Source organism: Takifugu rubripes, chromosome 15 (genome assembly GCF_901000725.2).
Source record: "Takifugu rubripes chromosome 15, fTakRub1.2, whole genome shotgun sequence".
Lineage (NCBI taxonomy): Eukaryota > Metazoa > Chordata > Actinopteri > Tetraodontiformes > Tetraodontidae > Takifugu > Takifugu rubripes.
In genome coordinates, this window is record NC_042299.1 from 9,776,008 (window position 1) to 9,794,611 (window position 18,604).

At 44.4% G+C, this 18,604-nt stretch overlaps 1 protein-coding gene across 5 annotated transcripts in view; it reads left to right on the forward strand.

Moving 5' to 3' along the window:
- rapgef6 (Rap guanine nucleotide exchange factor (GEF) 6) overlaps positions 1 to 18,604 on the forward strand; it is a 63,774-nt gene that overhangs the window by 39,895 nt on the left and 5,275 nt on the right. For 2 of the 5 annotated variants that reach the window (XM_029848751.1, XM_029848752.1), the window contains 22 exons: positions 443 to 623; positions 1,422 to 1,558; positions 2,188 to 2,346; positions 2,911 to 3,063; positions 4,002 to 4,166; positions 4,886 to 4,993; positions 5,108 to 5,311; positions 5,711 to 5,819; positions 5,908 to 6,151; positions 7,878 to 7,889; positions 9,346 to 9,503; positions 10,968 to 10,982; positions 12,402 to 12,642; positions 13,829 to 13,996; positions 14,095 to 14,310; positions 15,014 to 15,225; positions 15,696 to 15,819; positions 16,541 to 16,564; positions 17,405 to 17,625; positions 17,930 to 18,103; positions 18,179 to 18,325; positions 18,397 to 18,516. In XM_029848751.1, the coding sequence (XP_029704611.1) occupies positions 443 to 623; positions 1,422 to 1,558; positions 2,188 to 2,346; positions 2,911 to 3,063; positions 4,002 to 4,166; positions 4,886 to 4,993; positions 5,108 to 5,311; positions 5,711 to 5,819; positions 5,908 to 6,151; positions 7,878 to 7,889; positions 9,346 to 9,503; positions 10,968 to 10,982; positions 12,402 to 12,642; positions 13,829 to 13,996; positions 14,095 to 14,310; positions 15,014 to 15,225; positions 15,696 to 15,819; positions 16,541 to 16,564; positions 17,405 to 17,625; positions 17,930 to 18,103; positions 18,179 to 18,325; positions 18,397 to 18,516 (3,292 nt within the window). The remainder of the gene's footprint in view (positions 1 to 442; positions 624 to 1,421; positions 1,559 to 2,187; positions 2,347 to 2,910; positions 3,064 to 4,001; positions 4,167 to 4,885; positions 4,994 to 5,107; positions 5,312 to 5,710; positions 5,820 to 5,907; positions 6,152 to 7,877; positions 7,890 to 9,345; positions 9,504 to 10,967; positions 10,983 to 12,401; positions 12,643 to 13,828; positions 13,997 to 14,094; positions 14,311 to 15,013; positions 15,226 to 15,695; positions 15,820 to 16,540; positions 16,565 to 17,404; positions 17,626 to 17,929; positions 18,104 to 18,178; positions 18,326 to 18,396; positions 18,517 to 18,604) is intronic. The other 3 variants (XM_011611334.2, XM_011611331.2, XM_011611336.2) reach the window with 2 other exon arrangements.

Here is an 18,604-nt window from a genome sequence, read left to right on the forward strand (position 1 = left end):
CCACTCTTTTCTCAGGGTCCTACATATTAAGCCATATCTTAAACTTCTCAGACATGTCCTTTCTCCTACTCTCATATGTCTGCCTTTCTCCTTCTCCTTCCTTCCTTTACTTTCCCATCAGCTACCCTCTCTTATTAATTTCTAGTCACAAGTATTGTCACCATAGCTGTCCCATTCTTCATTTATCTCCAGGCCCTATCCTGTAATTCTTTGTTTTTGTTTTCCTTTGTTTACATCAAGCCTGGCAGCACAATGTAAATGTGAGTGGGAATGAAAAGGCACAGGCTGCGTGTGGGATGACCTTCATTTCTCCAAAGTACTAGAAAAAAATCTGTCAGCAGCAGAGGGGAAAAGAAAAGTGCTACATTCCAGTTATTTCCACATAAATCTGCACTTTTCCAGTAAAGATGAAAATAATTCATGTTGTGTCATCTTCCATCAGGCTACAGAGAGCGAGCTCGGAGATGTGGACCTTTCTGGACTTCCAGAGGCTGTAGTCGACAGTGAAGAAGATGAAGAGGAGGACGAGGACCTGGAAAGAGCCTCAGACACTCTCCTGGGCCGAGATCTGGTCCGCGAGTGTTTGGAAAAAGATCCCGTGGACCGCAACGATGACGACATCGGTCAGTCTGATTTAGAGCTATTTTTCTTCCGGTCTACCATAAATATCTCACTTTATTTCAGTAAAAATATCCTGCATTGTGATGAGAGGAGGCCCTGGTACAGTCTGTTCCTGCATGTCACACTTGAGGAGCACTGACAGATACTATTTTTAGCCATACACAGCCCCTCAAAGACATCATCTATCATTCAAGTGGAAGCGCAGGCAGATACAAAAAGACACATCGCAGTGCTTTCCAAACACCAGTGGCCTACCAGCATGTGTTTTTATGCAGGCAACCAGGAAAGATGACCTCATTAGCTGGGCCCACCAGGGTCTTTTGATAGGAAGGTGACCACATTAGAGAGCTAATACACAGCCTGCTGTGTCAAAGTGCTTAAAGAAACAAATACATTTACTCCCCTAATTAGGCCAATAAGAGCAAAGGTTGACCTCTTTTACAAGTAAGAGATACCTCATAGGGACTTCAGTGAGTGTTTTATCGCATGTCTCATCCACATCCTCTTGTTTGACCTGTTATACAACATCTGAATGTATTTATTGTGTAGTATTTTATTGTGATTATCATAAGTGCTTCCTTTGGTCTGAAGCCAGTGAAGCAGTTATTTGGTAAATCTGATGGCATGCAGTTTTCCCATTTCCTCGTCCAGTTTTGAAAATGTTATTACATGGTAACTGCATTCTATTATGACTTTTAAAATGTGCTCGGCTGAAGCAGTGACAGACAGAAAACACTTGCGATTCACCACATCAGGAGTTGTGTCGTATCTTCACTTTCCGTCATCTGCTTCTTGAACAGAGCAACTGCTGGAGTTCATGCACCAGCTGCCGGCCTTCGCCAACATGACCATGTCTGTGCGCAGAGAATTGTGCAGCGTCATGGTGTTTGAGGTAGTGGAGCAGGCTGGCACCGTCATCCTGCACAACAAACAGGAGGTGAAGTACCTTTTGCAGATATCACTTCATCACTACTGTCAGAGCGGCATTGAAAAGAGTCGGAAAACAGTTTAAACATGAATATAAGACTTTGGGGAAAGCTGTGCCTCACAGAATATAGTGACTAGTTATACTTTTAGACACTGTAAAAGTTTCACAGACCTAGGACATTCACATACCCGAGCAAGGCAGAAGTATTGGTAAGAATGACCAAATCTAATAATGCAACATTGAAATGGAAAAAGGGCACATCCTAGAGTTTATATGTTTCTGTAGGTGACATCTTTCTAAGTCTAATTTGCACTTAGAAAGTGTAAAGTTCAGAGTCACTGTAGGCTAACCCCCTCATCAGCTAACCTGCCTCAAAGCTTATTAATGAAGTCACATCCCTGAGTACCAGAGGTCTGTCATGGCTGGTTCCATGCAACAGCATCAAATCTGACAGGGTGATAAATGGTAATGAATTGCCAGTCACAGATGCCAGAGGAAAAACAGAGATGGGCAGTATATATCCTATAGCTGGTTTTGTTCCCATACCGTCTTACCGAGTTGGCTCCGAGGGTCTCCTTACATACCATGACATATAGCATACAAAAGCGTTAACATGATTGTGTGTTTGGTTTCTGCAGCTGGATCTGTGGTATGTCATCCTAAACGGGGCAGTAGAATTCAGCTACCCAGACGGTAGGATGGAGACTCTGTGCATGGGCAACAGCTTTGGAATCTCTCCCTCGCTGGACAAGCAGTATATGAACGGGGAAGTCCGCACCAAGGGCGACGACTGCCAGGTAAAGAAGGCTTTAATGACGCGAAGCAACATCTTATCTATTTAAACTTGAGAAGCAAATTATAACAAATGATCAAAACACAAATAGCTTTTGCAGTCTTTGTAGTTTTCTCTGCACGCACTTGTGTAACCTTTATTCACACTGCCTGGTTCCTCTACTGGCCACATTATTTCCTGTCTTTATATAGAGAGGAACAGACAGAGGAGGGGCTTCGTGAGCCATATGCAGTAATGATCAACTCGTTAGAGGGGAGGCCAGCGAGTAACATAGCGACAGATTTGTTATGAATCATGTCTGTTGCTGTTGCTTGTGTGATACAATGGGAAGTTAGTTCAGCTCTCGTCTTATGGCTAGTTAACGGGAGTTGATCTACTCCTGTTTAGCTTTTAGATTTGTGAATATTTTAAAAATCTAGCTGCTGGACGCTGTGGTTTCATCCCTCCTATGCCTCACCCACTCTGCCTTCATGCACCTGTGGTGTGGATTGAGTACCCGAACATGGTGCGGAGCAGCGTTGGGCTGTACTACAAGTTCATTCGCCTTCCTCATGTCGTCCTCGACCAGTTCGTGTGCATCGCCCAGGAGGACTACTGGCGTATCCTCAACCATGTGGAGAAGAACACGCACAAAGTGGAGGAGGAGGGCGAGATCGTGATGGTGAAAGAGCACCGTGAGCTCGACCGCAGTGGCACCAGAAAAGGACACATTGTCATCAAGGTTAGTGATTTCAATGTCAAGGTCTTTTTATGTGCCACAGAAGTATTTTTTCTCCTCTGAAATAGTGAAATTGTCTCAGAATTTACCTTAAGCTCCAGCAAATATGCTACAAAACAGAAACTAGGGATGCGGGATTGAACTCCCGATGAACTTATTGTTTAAAAATACATTGAGTCTTGTTAAAGATAGAACCATGTTAACTTTTCATCCTCAGGGTTGATCACATTTGTAAACTCACAATTTACATGACAGCCCTCCTTAAAAATAACTTCTAACAAAGTTTCAAATTTGTTAAATCTAATAAAATCCATGAAATTGATCTGGGAACAACCTCAATGGACCCGCACCAGCAACACTCTCAAAGAGCCTATGCTCTTTTTAATTGTTTAAAGGCATCTTCGGAGCCATTAGTGTTTGCTGAAGCATTTTCTTGTACACCACATTACAAAAGCAACACAATGCCTTTTGATCCTTCTCCCAAGGCTCATGGAGTACGTATCGATCACATAATGGGCCTGAATGAATTTCTCGCCCCACATCAGAGCAGGATTGCTGCTGCCTTGAAGAAACACGGCCCGTTCAAATTAGTCAATTCACAAGTGTTAGCATTTCTTCTCGGTTTTAAACTTTACCTCTTGCAGTGGGCAAAATTGGATCCATTTCAAGTTTCTCTTCCCTGTCCGATGAATCATTTCCCCCCAGAAACATCCACTGTGACATTGACAAATTTAGAATTCTGTATGTTGGACAGAATGTGCCTCTATTCATTCTAAACAAAGTCAACTCATCCAGAAAAATAAATCTAATCCATTTATTCACGTGCGTGTGTTTGTGCCTCTGCGGTGCTCTGTAGTTCATGATCTGTTGTCAGCAGGGACACATGCATGTGTGGAATGTTTCCTGTATCTCATGGCTTTATGCCTTTTTGCCACCAACAGGGAACCCCAGACCGTCTGATCATGCACCTGGTGGAGGAACCATCGGTAGTGGACCCCACATACATCGAAGACTTCTTGCTGACCCACAGGACCTTCCTGTCAAACCCCATGGACGTTGGCAAGAAGCTGTTTGAGTGGTTCCAGGTGGACACCCTCCGGGATACGGTGAGTTTGTTCGCCCTTGTTTTTGGCGGGCGTGTGTTTACTGAGTTGAGAATAATGACGAAAAGTCTGGCGCTTGTGTGTGGAACAGCAGCATTTGTATACCGGGGTGTTGGAGCCTTCCAACCGTTGCTAATGCTAATCATTTGTATTTATGCATGTCGATAAAAAAAATAAATCAAGTGTTGCTGTGCAGATCAATACAAGCTGAGCCAGCTCAGCTGTCCCCCTGTCCACCAGCAATTTATGCCAGGTTGACACTCCTGTTGTCTGCGACTGCTTTAACATAAGATTAGTTCTGTGTTGTCAATAGTCCTCATGTTTTTGCCATCTAGGCTTTTAATCTGCCGCCCTTTTAGGCAGAGGTTTACTTGCAATAATTCAGTTGAAAGCAGCAGGATATGGACAGAGTGGTGTCACTTAATAAGCATGTTGATTTATTCTTTGCTGCTATCACCAGCGTACAGCTGTGGAATAAAAACACGTACTGTACATGTTAAAAAAGCACAGCGATTTTACATTAGTTACAGTCAGGTTTAGACAGCATCGCAGTGTAATGAGCCAGGAACGCTGCTGTGGCCTTGTGGACACAACACATACATTATAAACATCATATCCTGCTTCTATAATTGTCCCTAAAACAGGCTTGTGCCGCTACTGTTGTTTCATTACATGTGTGCCAACATAAGAGAGAGCTCATGTGAAGCATAATGTGACCGCAGGTGACAAGAATAGTGCTGCTGTGGGTCAACAACCATTTCAATGACTTTGAGGGTAACCCAGCCATGACACGTTTCCTGGAGGATTTTGAGAAACTTCTTGAAACAACGGTAAGACACCGTTCAGCTTAGCTTGTGTTTCACTCGACACCTTTAGCTGCACGTGCAAACAGACATTACACAGTTAATAATGTCATAATTTCCCCATCTGTTGCCCATTGTCAGAAAATGAAAGGCCATTTGCGACTGCTGAACATAGCGTGCGCAGCCAAGGCTAAGTTAAGGCAGATCACCCTACAGAAGGCGTCCAGGGACTCGCCGCTCCACTTCAGCGTGCAGGGAGGGAGCGAGAGGGGATTCGGCGTCTTTGTTGATTCGGTGGAAGAAGGAAGTAAAGCTGCAGAAACCGGACTCAAACGGGGAGATCAGGTGAGATGACGTAATAAGCTCAGTAATATAGTGGTTGATATATGTGCTTTAATTTTTTTTAACTAAGGTACTTCCTGCAACTATAGCCATAAATTCTCGTCTTGACAATGCTCGTATTGCTATATGAGCTATCCCTTCGAATAATAATTTACTGTGACCACCAGGGCAACCAAGCAGATATCAGGTGAATTCTGTTCCTATAAATTGATAAGTAACTTATAACTTGTTTCAGAACTTACGTGATCTGCTGGGTCATCTCTCGGTTACTTAATATAGAGCAGCAGTCTTCTTCCCCTTTCCTGCCATCAAGTGTGAAACTGAATAACTCAGACTGTTGGTGTTGCTAGTTTGTTTAAAAAAAAACAACCCCAAACTGTCATTTTCTCCATCTTGTCTCAGATCATGGAGGTCAATGGCCAGAACTTTGACAACATCTCCATCACCAAAGCTGTTGACATCCTCAGAAATAACACGCACCTCTCACTGACCATTAAAACCAACATATTTGGTGAGCACATCCTCACAGCGCCGTTTACTCTCCCGTGCTAATGGGCTCAGATGGTGACCCTCTGTCCTCTGCTCTGCCTCACATCCAGTCTTCAAAGAGCTCCTCAGCAGGGTGATGCATGAAAAGAAGAACGGGGGTCCCCATATACCCAAGATCCAGGAGAAGAAAGGCAACCGCTTTTCCATCCCTGACCTTCCTGGAGATATGGAGTTCCCCAGTGACCACAAGAGCAACAGGAAACTGAAGGCCAACACTGTGTCGGGAGGTCGAAACAAGATCAGGAAGATGCTGGAGAAGACGCGCTTCAGCATTCTACCACCCAAACCATTCAGGTGAGGTTGCTAATGTAGTTATAGAATTAAAAATGATTTTTTGTTGTTGAAAGTTCAGACAAATGGAGTGAAAGTGACACTGAATATAAGATCGTATAATGCAATTTGAATCAACACCGGCCCAGACTTGTGCACCATATGATGCCCCCACCCTCAAATGCAAGAAAGCAGATTGTATTCATCTAAGTCGCAAGAACATAAAAGGCATCATCGGCACCTTCATCAAATAACCATTGTCCTCGTCATCCATAACCATCCATTGTCCCCGCAGCATCTGGAGCAATTGAAAGCAATTTTGCAGATGGCGGCTCATATTCAATATTCCAGCCGTGACGCACAGATACGAGCCTGATTTCATTTCATCTTTTCATGCTTCCCGAAGCCTCATTAAACTCCACACTCTGTCGGCGCGCCAGAGAAGAGAGAGACGTGGCTCTCGCCCTGTTAATTACGTAGCAAACTGTTGGGAAGGCTGCAAAGCCCAGGCGCTCTGACAGAGAGGCAGTCTCCCGCATCCCTGGCTGCTCTCCGTCTCCACTCAGTCCTTCTCCAGCCCTGCACCGATTACCTCCACAAAAGCTGCGTGCAGATCATCCACATCACGCTCCTATTGATCTGATGCGTGGCTGTAAACGCCCCTGTGCTGCATCCGTTTATTGACCCAAACAAAGGCCGTCAGCGCTTTTTGTCTTGCGTGTCGGCCCCGCTGGCCCCGCTCTTTGGTGTCTGATTCAAAGGACCGAGCACAGACATGATTAGGTTCATTCGGGTTTCATGTAGCCGGTTCAGATGAAACTTTGATGGCAGGCGTCTCTTTAAAGTGGCCTTCTGTGCTCGCCCAGCTTAGAGTTGAAATAATAAGATATTAGACACTTTCTTATCCCCACAGAGGTCAGCCACCCCACCAGCAGCTCTTTCAGGAGTTGGCTGACATTGTGCTACACTTTTGAAAATGATTTTAAGCAACAAGGACGCTCGGGCTATAAAGCAGCCGTTTTGCTGTCAAATGAAGTTCTCCTAGCTCCCGTAAGCAGCTTTACACACATCCCATATTGAGCAATCAGAGTGATTTACACACAGAGGATCGGAAAGCAATAGACAAAGGTTCCGGCCTTTGGTCGCTTTGTCCCGCGATCTGGAGTTGATTTATCAAGATTACAATAAAGAGGTAACCCCATGATGCCATTCTCATCCCGTCCACATCTTGGACATTTGATAAGATATTAAATCATGATGCGTATCACTGTAACAACTGTGTTATTGAAGGGGTCCCAACACTCGCTCATCAAGACGTCCTCATTTTACTGCAGCACTGATTCACCTTCATAAAGAACTGTCATCTCCTGTGTACCATCACCCTTGCTATTGTGGCTCAGGCATCAATCCACAAAAATCTTTCAGATTTAGTCATTTCATTTTGAAACTAGCGTAGCCAGCAGTCTACTCTGGCATAATCACCCTCGACAGATCCTACAGAAGCTGTAGGTTCATTATGAAATTACTCCTCACTTTTTTCAGTTCCCATTTCTGCTTCTTGAACTGTGGCCCTTGTCCTTTACCTTCACCTTGTTGTTGTTTGGTTGTTTTAAACGGATGCAAATGAAAATCCTCAGCACTCAGCTGCACGTCGGTGCTTCTGGACTGAGTCAACAGAGCTCTGCTTGGTTTTATTTTTTCTTTTGTTTTCACGCTTTCACACTTTCCGATGCCGTCTCTGCTGCGTCAGGGGCCTGTTTGGGTAAGACTTCTTACACAACTTCCCATTTACTAACCATTTGACCATACATTCGCCTGTCAGCAGGGATCCACAGACACACGTCCACTTGCTTGAACCTTCCAGAGCTTCATTTACAGGTTTCATGCTAATCCATAGATTCCACTTTCTAGAGTCAGTGTGTTGTGTATTTGATCATATTTAAACCATCGTTAATGTTTGGTCATCATTCTTCCAGTGGTCATCCTTGATTGATCCGAGCAAAACGTCCGATAAGCAGAACCGAACTTTATGCTGACAAAACTTTTCCTGTTTTAGCTTCCAGAATTATTATTGGAAACTAGAATCGGATTAGTAGAGCTGACAGACTCTTTTCTCATTTTATCACGATCTTCTGTCTAAATCAGACCTATTACCCCCTCGTTGTTCTTCTCTTTGCGCTATCTTGTCCCGTCCATCTTCCCTCCCTCTATTGACTAGTCACTGTGAGGCTACTGAGCCTTTGCTTTCAACTGTGTTAATAGAAAGCCCACAGTAGTGCACATTAGACACCCAGACTTAAGCTCGCTCAAGCTCACGACCACAAGTCACCACAGTGTTTCAATGTCAGTGTCAGATCATTAGAAATACATTTGAATTTTTAGACTTACCGGTAAACAAAAATCTTTCTATACTTAAAATGTTTTTGTTTTTTTAAATCTAATGGTTATAAAATGCTTTGATATCCACTTGCAGCCCCTACTTGGCGCCATTATACCTTTCACTCAGGGTCAATTTTATTAAAAAATTTAAATATATTTCGATGCGCCAGCTGGATTTTCCATTTTGCTCAGTGTTTAATGTTTTCAGTATTTAAAGGTCGCATAAAGGTTAAAACTTAACTCAAGAATTCCCAGGGAGGCAGCCATTACTGTGAGCAGAGGCACCTTCAGGACCACTCCGTTTATTATTCAAAAATACAATAGCTCTGTTGGATCTGATGACCATTTTCATTAGTATATTTATGCAGTTCTGGGCAGCCAGATGCTGCCATTAATGTAAAGGTCAATATTTGCATGTCCCAGAGTGGCAGCCAGACACATACTCTATGTAGATTTGACGGTTACGTGAATTAAAAAAATAGGAGAGGAAGAGTGTTTTCAGTTTTAATAATAATATAATGTGCTTGCAGAGTTATGGCCAACACCGTATGTGCTGCCGTCTCATTTCTTCCGTGTCTCTGCTAACCCTCATTAATCCCATTGTCTCGTGCTGTGCAAACTTTTGCATCTCTTTCCATGAATGCTCCTGGTTGTGAAGTAGCCGCGCACCGATTTGTCTCATGAAACAATGAAAGTGGGGAAAAGGCTGCAGGTTCTCCCTGCATTGGCAGATATATGAGATTATTCCAGCCAAGGTGTCCCACCGCTCCTCATTTAGCTGCTTTATTCCCGAGCTTCCACTGATCCCCAACCCTGCTCTGCTCTGCTCTGCTCTGCAGCGATGGCGGCATGGTCCAGTCTCAGGACGACAGCATCGTGGGCACCAAGCAGTGTCGCCACAGCGTGGCCATCATGCCCATCCCCGGAAACCTGTCGTCCAGCAGCCCCGACCTGCTGCAGCCGGCCACCAGCGTCCTGGACTTCTCCAACCCTGCAGGTAAGAAATCTCAATGATTAGGAGACTGTGCGAACCATGAAGTGATCGACCTGTTTGCAGGTTTGGGTAAAATTGTCTTTACTGCTTATTCATAATTATACAGATATTAAGTTTGAACTTTTCGGAGCATCAAATCTGTCCTTGCAGTGAAGGAGTGCAGTGCACAGGCTTGGAGACAGCCTGTCACCCCTGACTACAATCTCATAAAGCAGCCTCGGCCAAGTGTAGTATGGGTTCCCTTTTCACCTACACCAGCTCTCCTCTTTTATCTGTCGCTCTTCTTGAAAAACAATTATTCTCACTCGAGCTGACAAAGGAACACACATCCTCTCGGCAGCTGCAGGGCTGCAGCAGGCAGGGAGGGAGCGAGAGCACCTGGGGGGGGTCCTCCTTTCTGAAGTGTTGCAGACTTGTGTACGTCTGACAGGAACATACCTTCTGGACTGCAAAGCCTGCGTATTTCTTCTCTGCTCGGCGGCGTTCTGCACTTATTTCACATGAAAGGATGGGATTTGTGTGATTGAAATATGGTGAGGTGAAAGAAAATTGGGACGGAAACAAAAAGAGAAATTAGCCTCTTATTTATTCCCCTGGTTGTTTATCGATGAGCTCAGTGTACACGTACACGCCTCTCATTTACATACGTTGTTTTTACACTTAAACATCTTGCTCTCACACACACACACACCGGGTCTCATTAATCATTCACATTAGATGAAGCTTCCCTCACTCGTTCGGCCTCCCACTAGTTTTAGTAGCATAGAAAGAACATCCTTCTCTTTCCCAGATCCTCTGTGGAGTTTCTAATCTCACCAAAGTTCTTCTGCATGTAATTACTCTAGATGACCTGCTATCAGTGAATGATGATGTGTTGTACTACTTAAAAAGGCAATATTCAAAACCCTCTAGGTTGTTGTACGGTAATGCTGTCTGTCCTGGGATTAAATCTTTACATTAATTCTTCATTGGTGGGATTTTTGGTTTTTAAAAGCAAACCTCCTGTCTGCCTCAAGCAGAAGGAAACAGATTTCTAGAATCAAATTCACAAATTTAAAATCCTGTTTGACCTTTCAACTCAACAAGGCTACATAGAAACCATTCGGTTAAAGATCGGTTAAAGCAGAACTGCAGCAGCAACGCTGTGTATTTGCTGTGGATGGAGGCGGTGGAACGGACTGAATGAGAACCTTTTCTTTTTCTCTGCTCTTTCTGTCGAATTTTACTCGTTCTCGTCTCGTCCTCTCGCTCTGATTTTAAACAGATGTCTTTATGCCGACACGATGAGTCATACCAGGCCTCTCTGGGATCAAGGGAACAGATTCAAGCTATAATAAAACTCCTCTCAGCTTTTCTTCTCTGCATCAGTGTTTTCAGTTTGGAGCTTTTCTTTGTACTGCGCTCGCTGTTTTCCCTCCTGCCTTATTCACTGAATTGTCTCTTTTCTCCCCCCTCTGCATTCCAAAGCTTTGGGACTCTACTGTAAGTATACGTCCCTTCAATTCCGTAGTCAGAACGTACATACGGTACCTCTCCTCTGTGTCACTTTTCAAGCACTTTGGCTTTTTTCCCATTGTAGTGATGTTACTTTGTTTGTTTTTTTACTTTGGCTGCATGAATAAATTCTCAGATGGGGAAGAAACTAAATGACACCTTTATAAGCAATGATAATTGATTGTCTGTTTGGCTCTGTGGGCGTCGGTTGTCCTCCAGCGGGCAGGTCAGGTTGCGGCGCATCCAGAGGATTAAATATGATTAAGCCCTTCAGATATGATAGTGAGCCACAGAGCCAAGAGCTTCCCACTCCATAATCACAAATCAAAGCTAATGAGACACTGAGCGTTTTTGCTTCCACGTACTACCAAGAGGAGGAAACTGCAACCAATCTCTTAAGAGGTCAGAAAACCTCACATCCTGCAATAGTTGCAAAATAAGAATCATATGTACACATATTGAAAATACCTTATGAACAAAGAGACACCCAGCTGAAGTTATGGAATACACTGCATGGGAAAGCAAAAGCACTGCCTTTGTCTTGATTCAGGGGGGGTAAAAACCACGTGCAGGCACCATCCATTGATTTCCAGTGTTCACTAACAGTATTAGCTGCACTAAGAGCAGTGATTTTGTTTGTGCCTCTGCCTCATGCACTTGTGCAGCTATTGTTGTCAGAGAGCACCTGAAGAGGATCTCGAATCATGCAGAGGACAGATCTGCGTATCATTAGAGGTGGCACATCTCATTGCATGTCTGAATATTCTTTTTTTATTTTATTTCCACTTGTCTTTGTGCTTTTCCCTCCATTTTCAATTGCATGATGGACGTCCTTGTCTGTTGATGGTTAATGGGCCATGGTCTCTTCCCTTGTGATACACAGGGAGGTTTAATGTAGTATTTCACTTGGGGGGGAATGTTTGTATTATTCAACCCTCATCGCGCCGCCTGAGTCACGTGCAGCAGCTTCAATATCAAGTACACGGTGAAACTGGAGATTTTATCTCTGCCTGTTATTGTTGAATATCATTCAAGGCAGCAGATGATGCAGTTTATGTCTTGTTGGATTATTACATGTTGTATTTGTAGCTTTTAAATAACCCTGAATAACATTATAAGCTCAAACACTTGTAGAAAAGTACATTTTATAATGCTGTTACATGCAAAATGTTTGATAGTTGCTATTGTTCTACTGGAGGAAATTGGGCATCTCTCTAAGTATCCTTTCTGAAAATGTTTGCACAATCTACACTTCTCAAAACTAGATTCAAGACCAAATAAAGTTCAAGACTGCTATTAGATTATTGCTAAAGTGTTGATGCCATCACGTGTATTTTACATGCTGTATATTTTATCCTCCAACTCATCCAGCCTCACACCTTTCCCCTGTTTTTGTCTTTCGGTCAGACATCCCAGACCAGGTCATCCGGGTGTTCAAAGCCGACCAGCAGAGCTGTTACATCATCATCAGCAAGGACACAACCGCCAAGGATGTGGTGGCTCACACCGTCAATGAGTTCGGCCTCGTGGCCGCCCCCGAAACCTACTCCCTGTGCGAGGTGTCCGTCAGTCCAGAGGGGGTCATAAAGCAGAGGCGCCTCCCCGACCAGCTCTCCAAACTGGCTGATCGGATTCAGCTCAACGGCAGGTGAGAAACGGGGGTTTCAAACATCACATCCAGGCTTGCGGCAGCCACGATGTTCCTTTTGAAAAAGGCTCAGTTGTTGTTTTTTCACACATTCCTCCTCCCTCCTACGGCCCACCGTCAGTCCCTTCCCAGCTAGGTTTGTATGAATTTTTCATCTGCTGTCAGGGGTGTCTGCAGGCAGCATGGCATGTCTGGAATTATTCATACGCACTCTCACATGCATGCACGCAGGCCCATAAAGGATATAGATAACAGACCCTCTGAAATATTGTCTCAGACAATGACAGCCATGCAAATCTCTGCATATTTCTACTGTTTATCCACGTCTGTTTAGTAATGTTTGCTTTTTTTTTTTTTACCTTCAGTCTTTAAAGGCAGGGTGAGCTACAAAAAGTTTAAACTGTATATGTTTGAGAATGAGATGTGCTTTAATTGTCCCCCTCTTCACATTAAAATGCAAGATGCATTCAACTGTTAACATTCATCCCCACCGTCATTTCAGCTTTACTGACATTTGGGAGCCAATCTCAGTCCTCTTTTTCCTCTTCTTGCCTCTTTTCTGGTCTTCTAGCAGGTTAGGGTCACATCCGTGCCACGACTTGGCTCCCGTAGCTCTACAGGGAACTCTATTCAGTTAAGACCTCTCAGAGCTCCATTGGAGTGGAAGTGGATGACAGAGGGGTTCAATTTATAGACCTAAGATGCTCAGAATGAGACAGGAGAGACATTCTGCTGCTGGGAGCTCTCCCCGAGAGATTAAACCAAGAGAAATATTATTCCCCCCACCCCACTTGTCCCCTCATCTTTCACTCTCTCTTCACCCTGAGGAACGACGTGGCTATAATCTGTCAGTGTCACCAGAGTATTTATTTCTTTTTGCTCGAGCTCATTTTTAAATGGGAGACAGCAGAAAGTAGCCTTTTAGATAAAATATGAATGAGAAGAACATTCATCTTTTTTCTTTAGCATATATATGCAGAAAGAGCAGGATGAACACAGTAGTTCTAATAAAGCCCTTATAAAATGATGGGGCCTCACATTGAAATATTTGCTTTAGATTAGATCGGGCAGCTGGAATCGGATTTCTATTATTATAAAGTTTGATAAAATCTGTTTGAAACGAAGCTGTTTCCACGCTCATGAACTCATTGAAATGTGTTCTTTTTCCCATGGTCCTCTTCTGCAGATACTACCTGAAGAACAACATGGAAACGGAGACGCTGTGTTCAGACGAGGACGCTCAGGATCTCCTCAGGGAGAGTCAGATCTCTCTGCTGCAGCTCAGCACCATGGAGGTGGCAGCTCAGCTCTCCATGAGAGACTTTGACCTCTTCAGGAACATCGAGTCTACGGAGTATGTAACTTTTGTGGTTTCAAGCTTGCTTTTGTGATCGTTGAGAACAGAAGTTTCCAATTCTGCGTTCAATATAATTAAAATCCATTTCCCTCTAGGTATGTGGATGACTTGTTTAAACTGGACACCTCGATAGGAAGCGGTAATCTGAAACAATTCGAGGAGGTGATAAACAAGGAGACCTTCTGGGTGGCCTCAGAGATCCTGAAAGAACCCAATGCCCTGAAGAGAATGAAGACCATCAAGCACTTCATCAAGATCGCCCTGCACTGCCGGGAGTGCAAGAACTTCAACTCCATGTTTGCCATTATCAGGTCGGTCCGCACAGGAATTTCCAGAGAAGGTTGTTGGATGCTCTCATTGAGGTTTAGTGACCCAATCATCTAATAGCAGTATTTTTTTCTTTTTAGAATGATCTCTTTTTGGTTGCTATAAAATGCTAATGCATGATGGGATTCAGAAACACAAGAGCTCCACCTTATTGCTGCGTGTTGGGTCATTTACTGTAATGAATCAAAAATAACAAATGGAGTTCCCTCTGTGGCCCAGTGTGCCTCATAGAACCTTTAGAGTCTAGAGTGTCAGTTATATCTGCATCACTGATTTTTCTTTACTTCACCTCCTCCTATATTTGGATCAGGAGTCCTCTTTACACCTAGATGTGCAGTTGGAGGCTCTCTGCATTATGCCGAGCCTTCGCTTGCTCTTTAAAAAGCACTTAAGAGCAGCTGTGTCTCTCTCTACATGGCTCCTAGCAGCACCGTGTCTTCACACATGCAGCTCTCTGCTGCATAACCACACAGGTGACAGAAGCTGTGCTGTTCTCCACAGCTGCTGCACCACTTCTATGCAAATAATGTCAATTACCCTGCATACCGGTTGGTGTCTCCCAGCCAGGAAGGAGAGGAAGTATCGCGGGCAAAGAGATGAATGAAGAAATAAAGACTGATTTTGCTGTGTTTGCCTCCTGGTTTTTACCTGGTCCTTCTCATCCTCTTTGTCTGCTCCCCCCTGCAGCGGCCTGAACTTGGCACCGGTGGCCCGTCTGCGAAGTTCGTGGGAAAAATTGCCCAGCAAGTACGAGAAGCTGTTTGGGGACCTGCAGGATGTGTTTGACCCCTCCAGGAACATGGCCAAGTACCGCAACATCCTGAGCAGCCAGAGCATGCAGCCGCCCATCATCCCACTGTTCCCGGTGGTCAAGAAGGACCTCACCTTCTTACACGAAGGTGGGCAGAAGATACTCTTTAAGAAGAGCTACTCAGATATGAGTTCTGCTTGTTTCACTGTCCAAAGCCTCCTCTGTGTTAATTTCAGTCTCACTTGTTAGTTTTACTTCTCCAACAGTTTCTTTATTGAGCTATTTTAAAGTGTCGCACCGAGTCAGGTCAAGACTACCCACCCAGACTTCCTCCCAAAGCTTTTCTTGTAAAGATACAGCTATGTTTAGAATTAGGAAGGACACTATCAGAACACTGTTTTAATAGAGAAAGTAGCTAAAAATTCTCCAATAACCCAGCCTGACAAGATCTAAACCACTTTGTTCTGGAAAGTAACGATGAGCAGTTCTTCACTTTGAACTTTTAGCTCAGAAGTACCTTTGTGATCTTGAAGGTGTCTCTGGTAAAAACTGACAGAACCTCGACCTCATGGTTTGTGCGTAAATGTGTAATTTCTCGCTTGTTTTTTTCCATCTCAGGCAATGACTCCACTGTCGATGGGCTGGTGAATTTTGAGAAGCTGAGGATGATTGCCAAGGAGATCAGACATGTAGTGCGACTGACCTCAGCCAACATGGACCCAGCTCTCATGTTCAGACAAAGGTTTGCTGCTTTTTAATGTCAAGAATCCTCTGAACAATTCGAGATATACTCGCGTTACCTTACTTTTAGGCGGTTGGGCTTTGCACACAGGTATAGGTCTTTTTAATCACCTCAAATAGTCCTTAAAGGTGTCACATCTAAAGAATTCTCCATTGAACCTGAGCATCAGAGTGCAGAATACAAGTTTAGTTCAAATTACTAACAATACGAGCATACTGGGAACCAGTGCACACTGTAGTCCACCAGTCTGTCGGGATCCTTCCTGCACACCCTCAAGGTCTGGTTCCATCAGTGCTTACTCACTTCTTGTTCCGCCAGTACAAGTTGCAGATTAACTGGTAGGGAGGTAGAACTGATACTGACCCCAGCGTGTAGTTGGTATCAGTCGGGTTGTCTGTCACTTTTTATCACTGCTGCAGTGCATGACTGCCCCCTGCAGACCCTCACTGTGTACTACAAGCTCACATCGCCACAACAGAACAGACTTGATTATAGACTAATGCAGAGGTTCCTCATAAATACGGGCAGTAGCTGAAACAATCATGCGCACAATCCACCCCCTCTGGGTTGCTATGGGGAGATGTCATGTGTGGTGTTGCCCTCATCTCCAGTCATTTCCCGTTTGTTGTGTTGCGGCATGACATCAACATAGTCTTGTCCACCCCCGACCCCTGAACTTGTCTCTAAGTCACGCTTCGATCTTCACACCTCTTGCTTGCAGGAAGAAGAGGTGGAAGAGTTTAGGGTAAGTTTGTCATGGTATTGGTTTCATCCCATTTTACTCTGGACTGGCAGAAAGTGAAATCTACCCTGCACTTCACCCCACCACCACCATAAGCTCTGCATGCATTCCCCCATCCCTAATCCGAGCCTACACGTGTCTGCCTGTGCCTGTTTGTCTCTATTTATTAACATTTGCGGTGCCCATACACATCAACCATACATTAAAGACCATCAATGACCTATTAACTGTCCATAGAAATGTATATTTGAGTCATATAGTAGCTTGAAATCATACTGAGGATCTGGTTTTTACCCAGAGTTTCTCATTTCAAACCAAATCTCCTAGCAAGGTTCAGTAAATATAGGTAAAGATTGCATGTTGGTCACAAATTCTGTCTTGATAAAAGGTCGAGAATAAGGGGCCTTTATGTGCGACTGTGATGCAGGAATATTTTTAGATACTATCTGACTCGCGTTTGCTCTGTGTTGGTATCCGCATCCCAGTGTAATATTCCGTGGATTGAATTCCGTGCGCTGTTTTTCTAACCCTTGTTGCCTCCATCTGAGCTGCTGCTGTGACCGCATGACATAAGCAAGAGCCGCCTCCATCCCAGTTGCATGGTCTAATGCGATGCGTTACCCAAAGGCAGAATGTATAGATTTTGTTGTGGGAGATGTATTTGAAAGTACGTCTGCTTGTTTTATTCGTGATTGAATTGATTGTTGTTGTTTTTTTTCTTTCTGTCTGTCAATCTGTCCTTCTTGTGTGCATCTCCTTCATTTCTCCTCCATTTATTCCCTTTTCCCCACATTTCACCTGTTTAAATTTCCTCCCACGTTCCTTTTAAATTCCCCCTGTAAGGTCCTTGAGTCAAGGAAGCACCAACTCCAACATGCTGGACGTGCAGGGCGGCGCCCATAAGAAACGAGTGCGCCGCAGCTCCCTGCTCAATGCCAAGAAGCTGTACGAAGACGCTCAGATGGCAAGAAAGGTGAAGCAGTACCTGTCAAACCTGACGGTGGAGACGGACGAAGAGAAGCACCAAGTCATGTCCCTGCTGTGTGAGCCCTCCTACAGCACCTGTGAGTGAAGCAAAAGCCCTTTAGCCCTGAACCTGTACCACATAAATGAACCTGTACCACATAAATGAACCTGTACCACATAAATGAACCTGTACCACATAAATTTCAGCCGTAGTGTTAGAACTGGGCCAATGTACAACTGCAAACACCAGCAAAAAAGGGAAAGAGCCGCCTCGCTTAAAATAACACAAGTTGTCGAGTTATACTGCCCCCCTAGTGGCTATAACACCATATATAATACACTGTAGATCTGGAAGTTTGCCCCAAGAAATATAACAGATTTTTAATCATCCTGTTGTTTCAGTGTCTAAGTACTTAAGTGAGAGGCGATCCACAAAGTCGGACATGTCCCCGGTGTCACTGAGGTCAGCTCTGCCTTCAGCCAAAACTCAGAACAGGGTGTCCCAAGTGCTTCAGGTCCAGGTCCCGCTGAATCATCTACGGAAGAAGAGCACTGCCAAGGACACGGGCACTCCTAGTGCGTACAGCTGTATGATGATATTTATTAGCGTTATTCTCATTTCCTACTTTAATTCTCTTGTTTTTCCTTCAGATTCCAACTCTCCCCAGGTGGTTAAGAAACCTCCAGTGAGCTCATCAGAGGAGTGGAGCTCCAAGAGACCGTCCGATGACGCCGTTTCCCTCATTTCTTCCCTTCACTCCAGTCCTACAGTGTCGCCGCATGGTTCCCCACGCAAAGGTGCGTTAAAAGCTCACAAACTATGTCAGAATTCCTTCTAATGTAATAATCTTTTTCTGTTTTCTTACCAGTTGGAGGAGTTGCCAAGTCCCACAACTCCAGCCAGATGAACCTGTCAGGATCGTCCTCGTCACTGACCAGTGATGCCAGCACCAAAGCCGGCACCGCCAGCCTACGCAGCTACGGCATAGGTGGGGCTCTTCTCCACAAAAGGATCCAGATGATAACCAGGCAGAACAGTAGGGAAAGACCCAGAGATATAAAGGAGGAGGAGGAGGA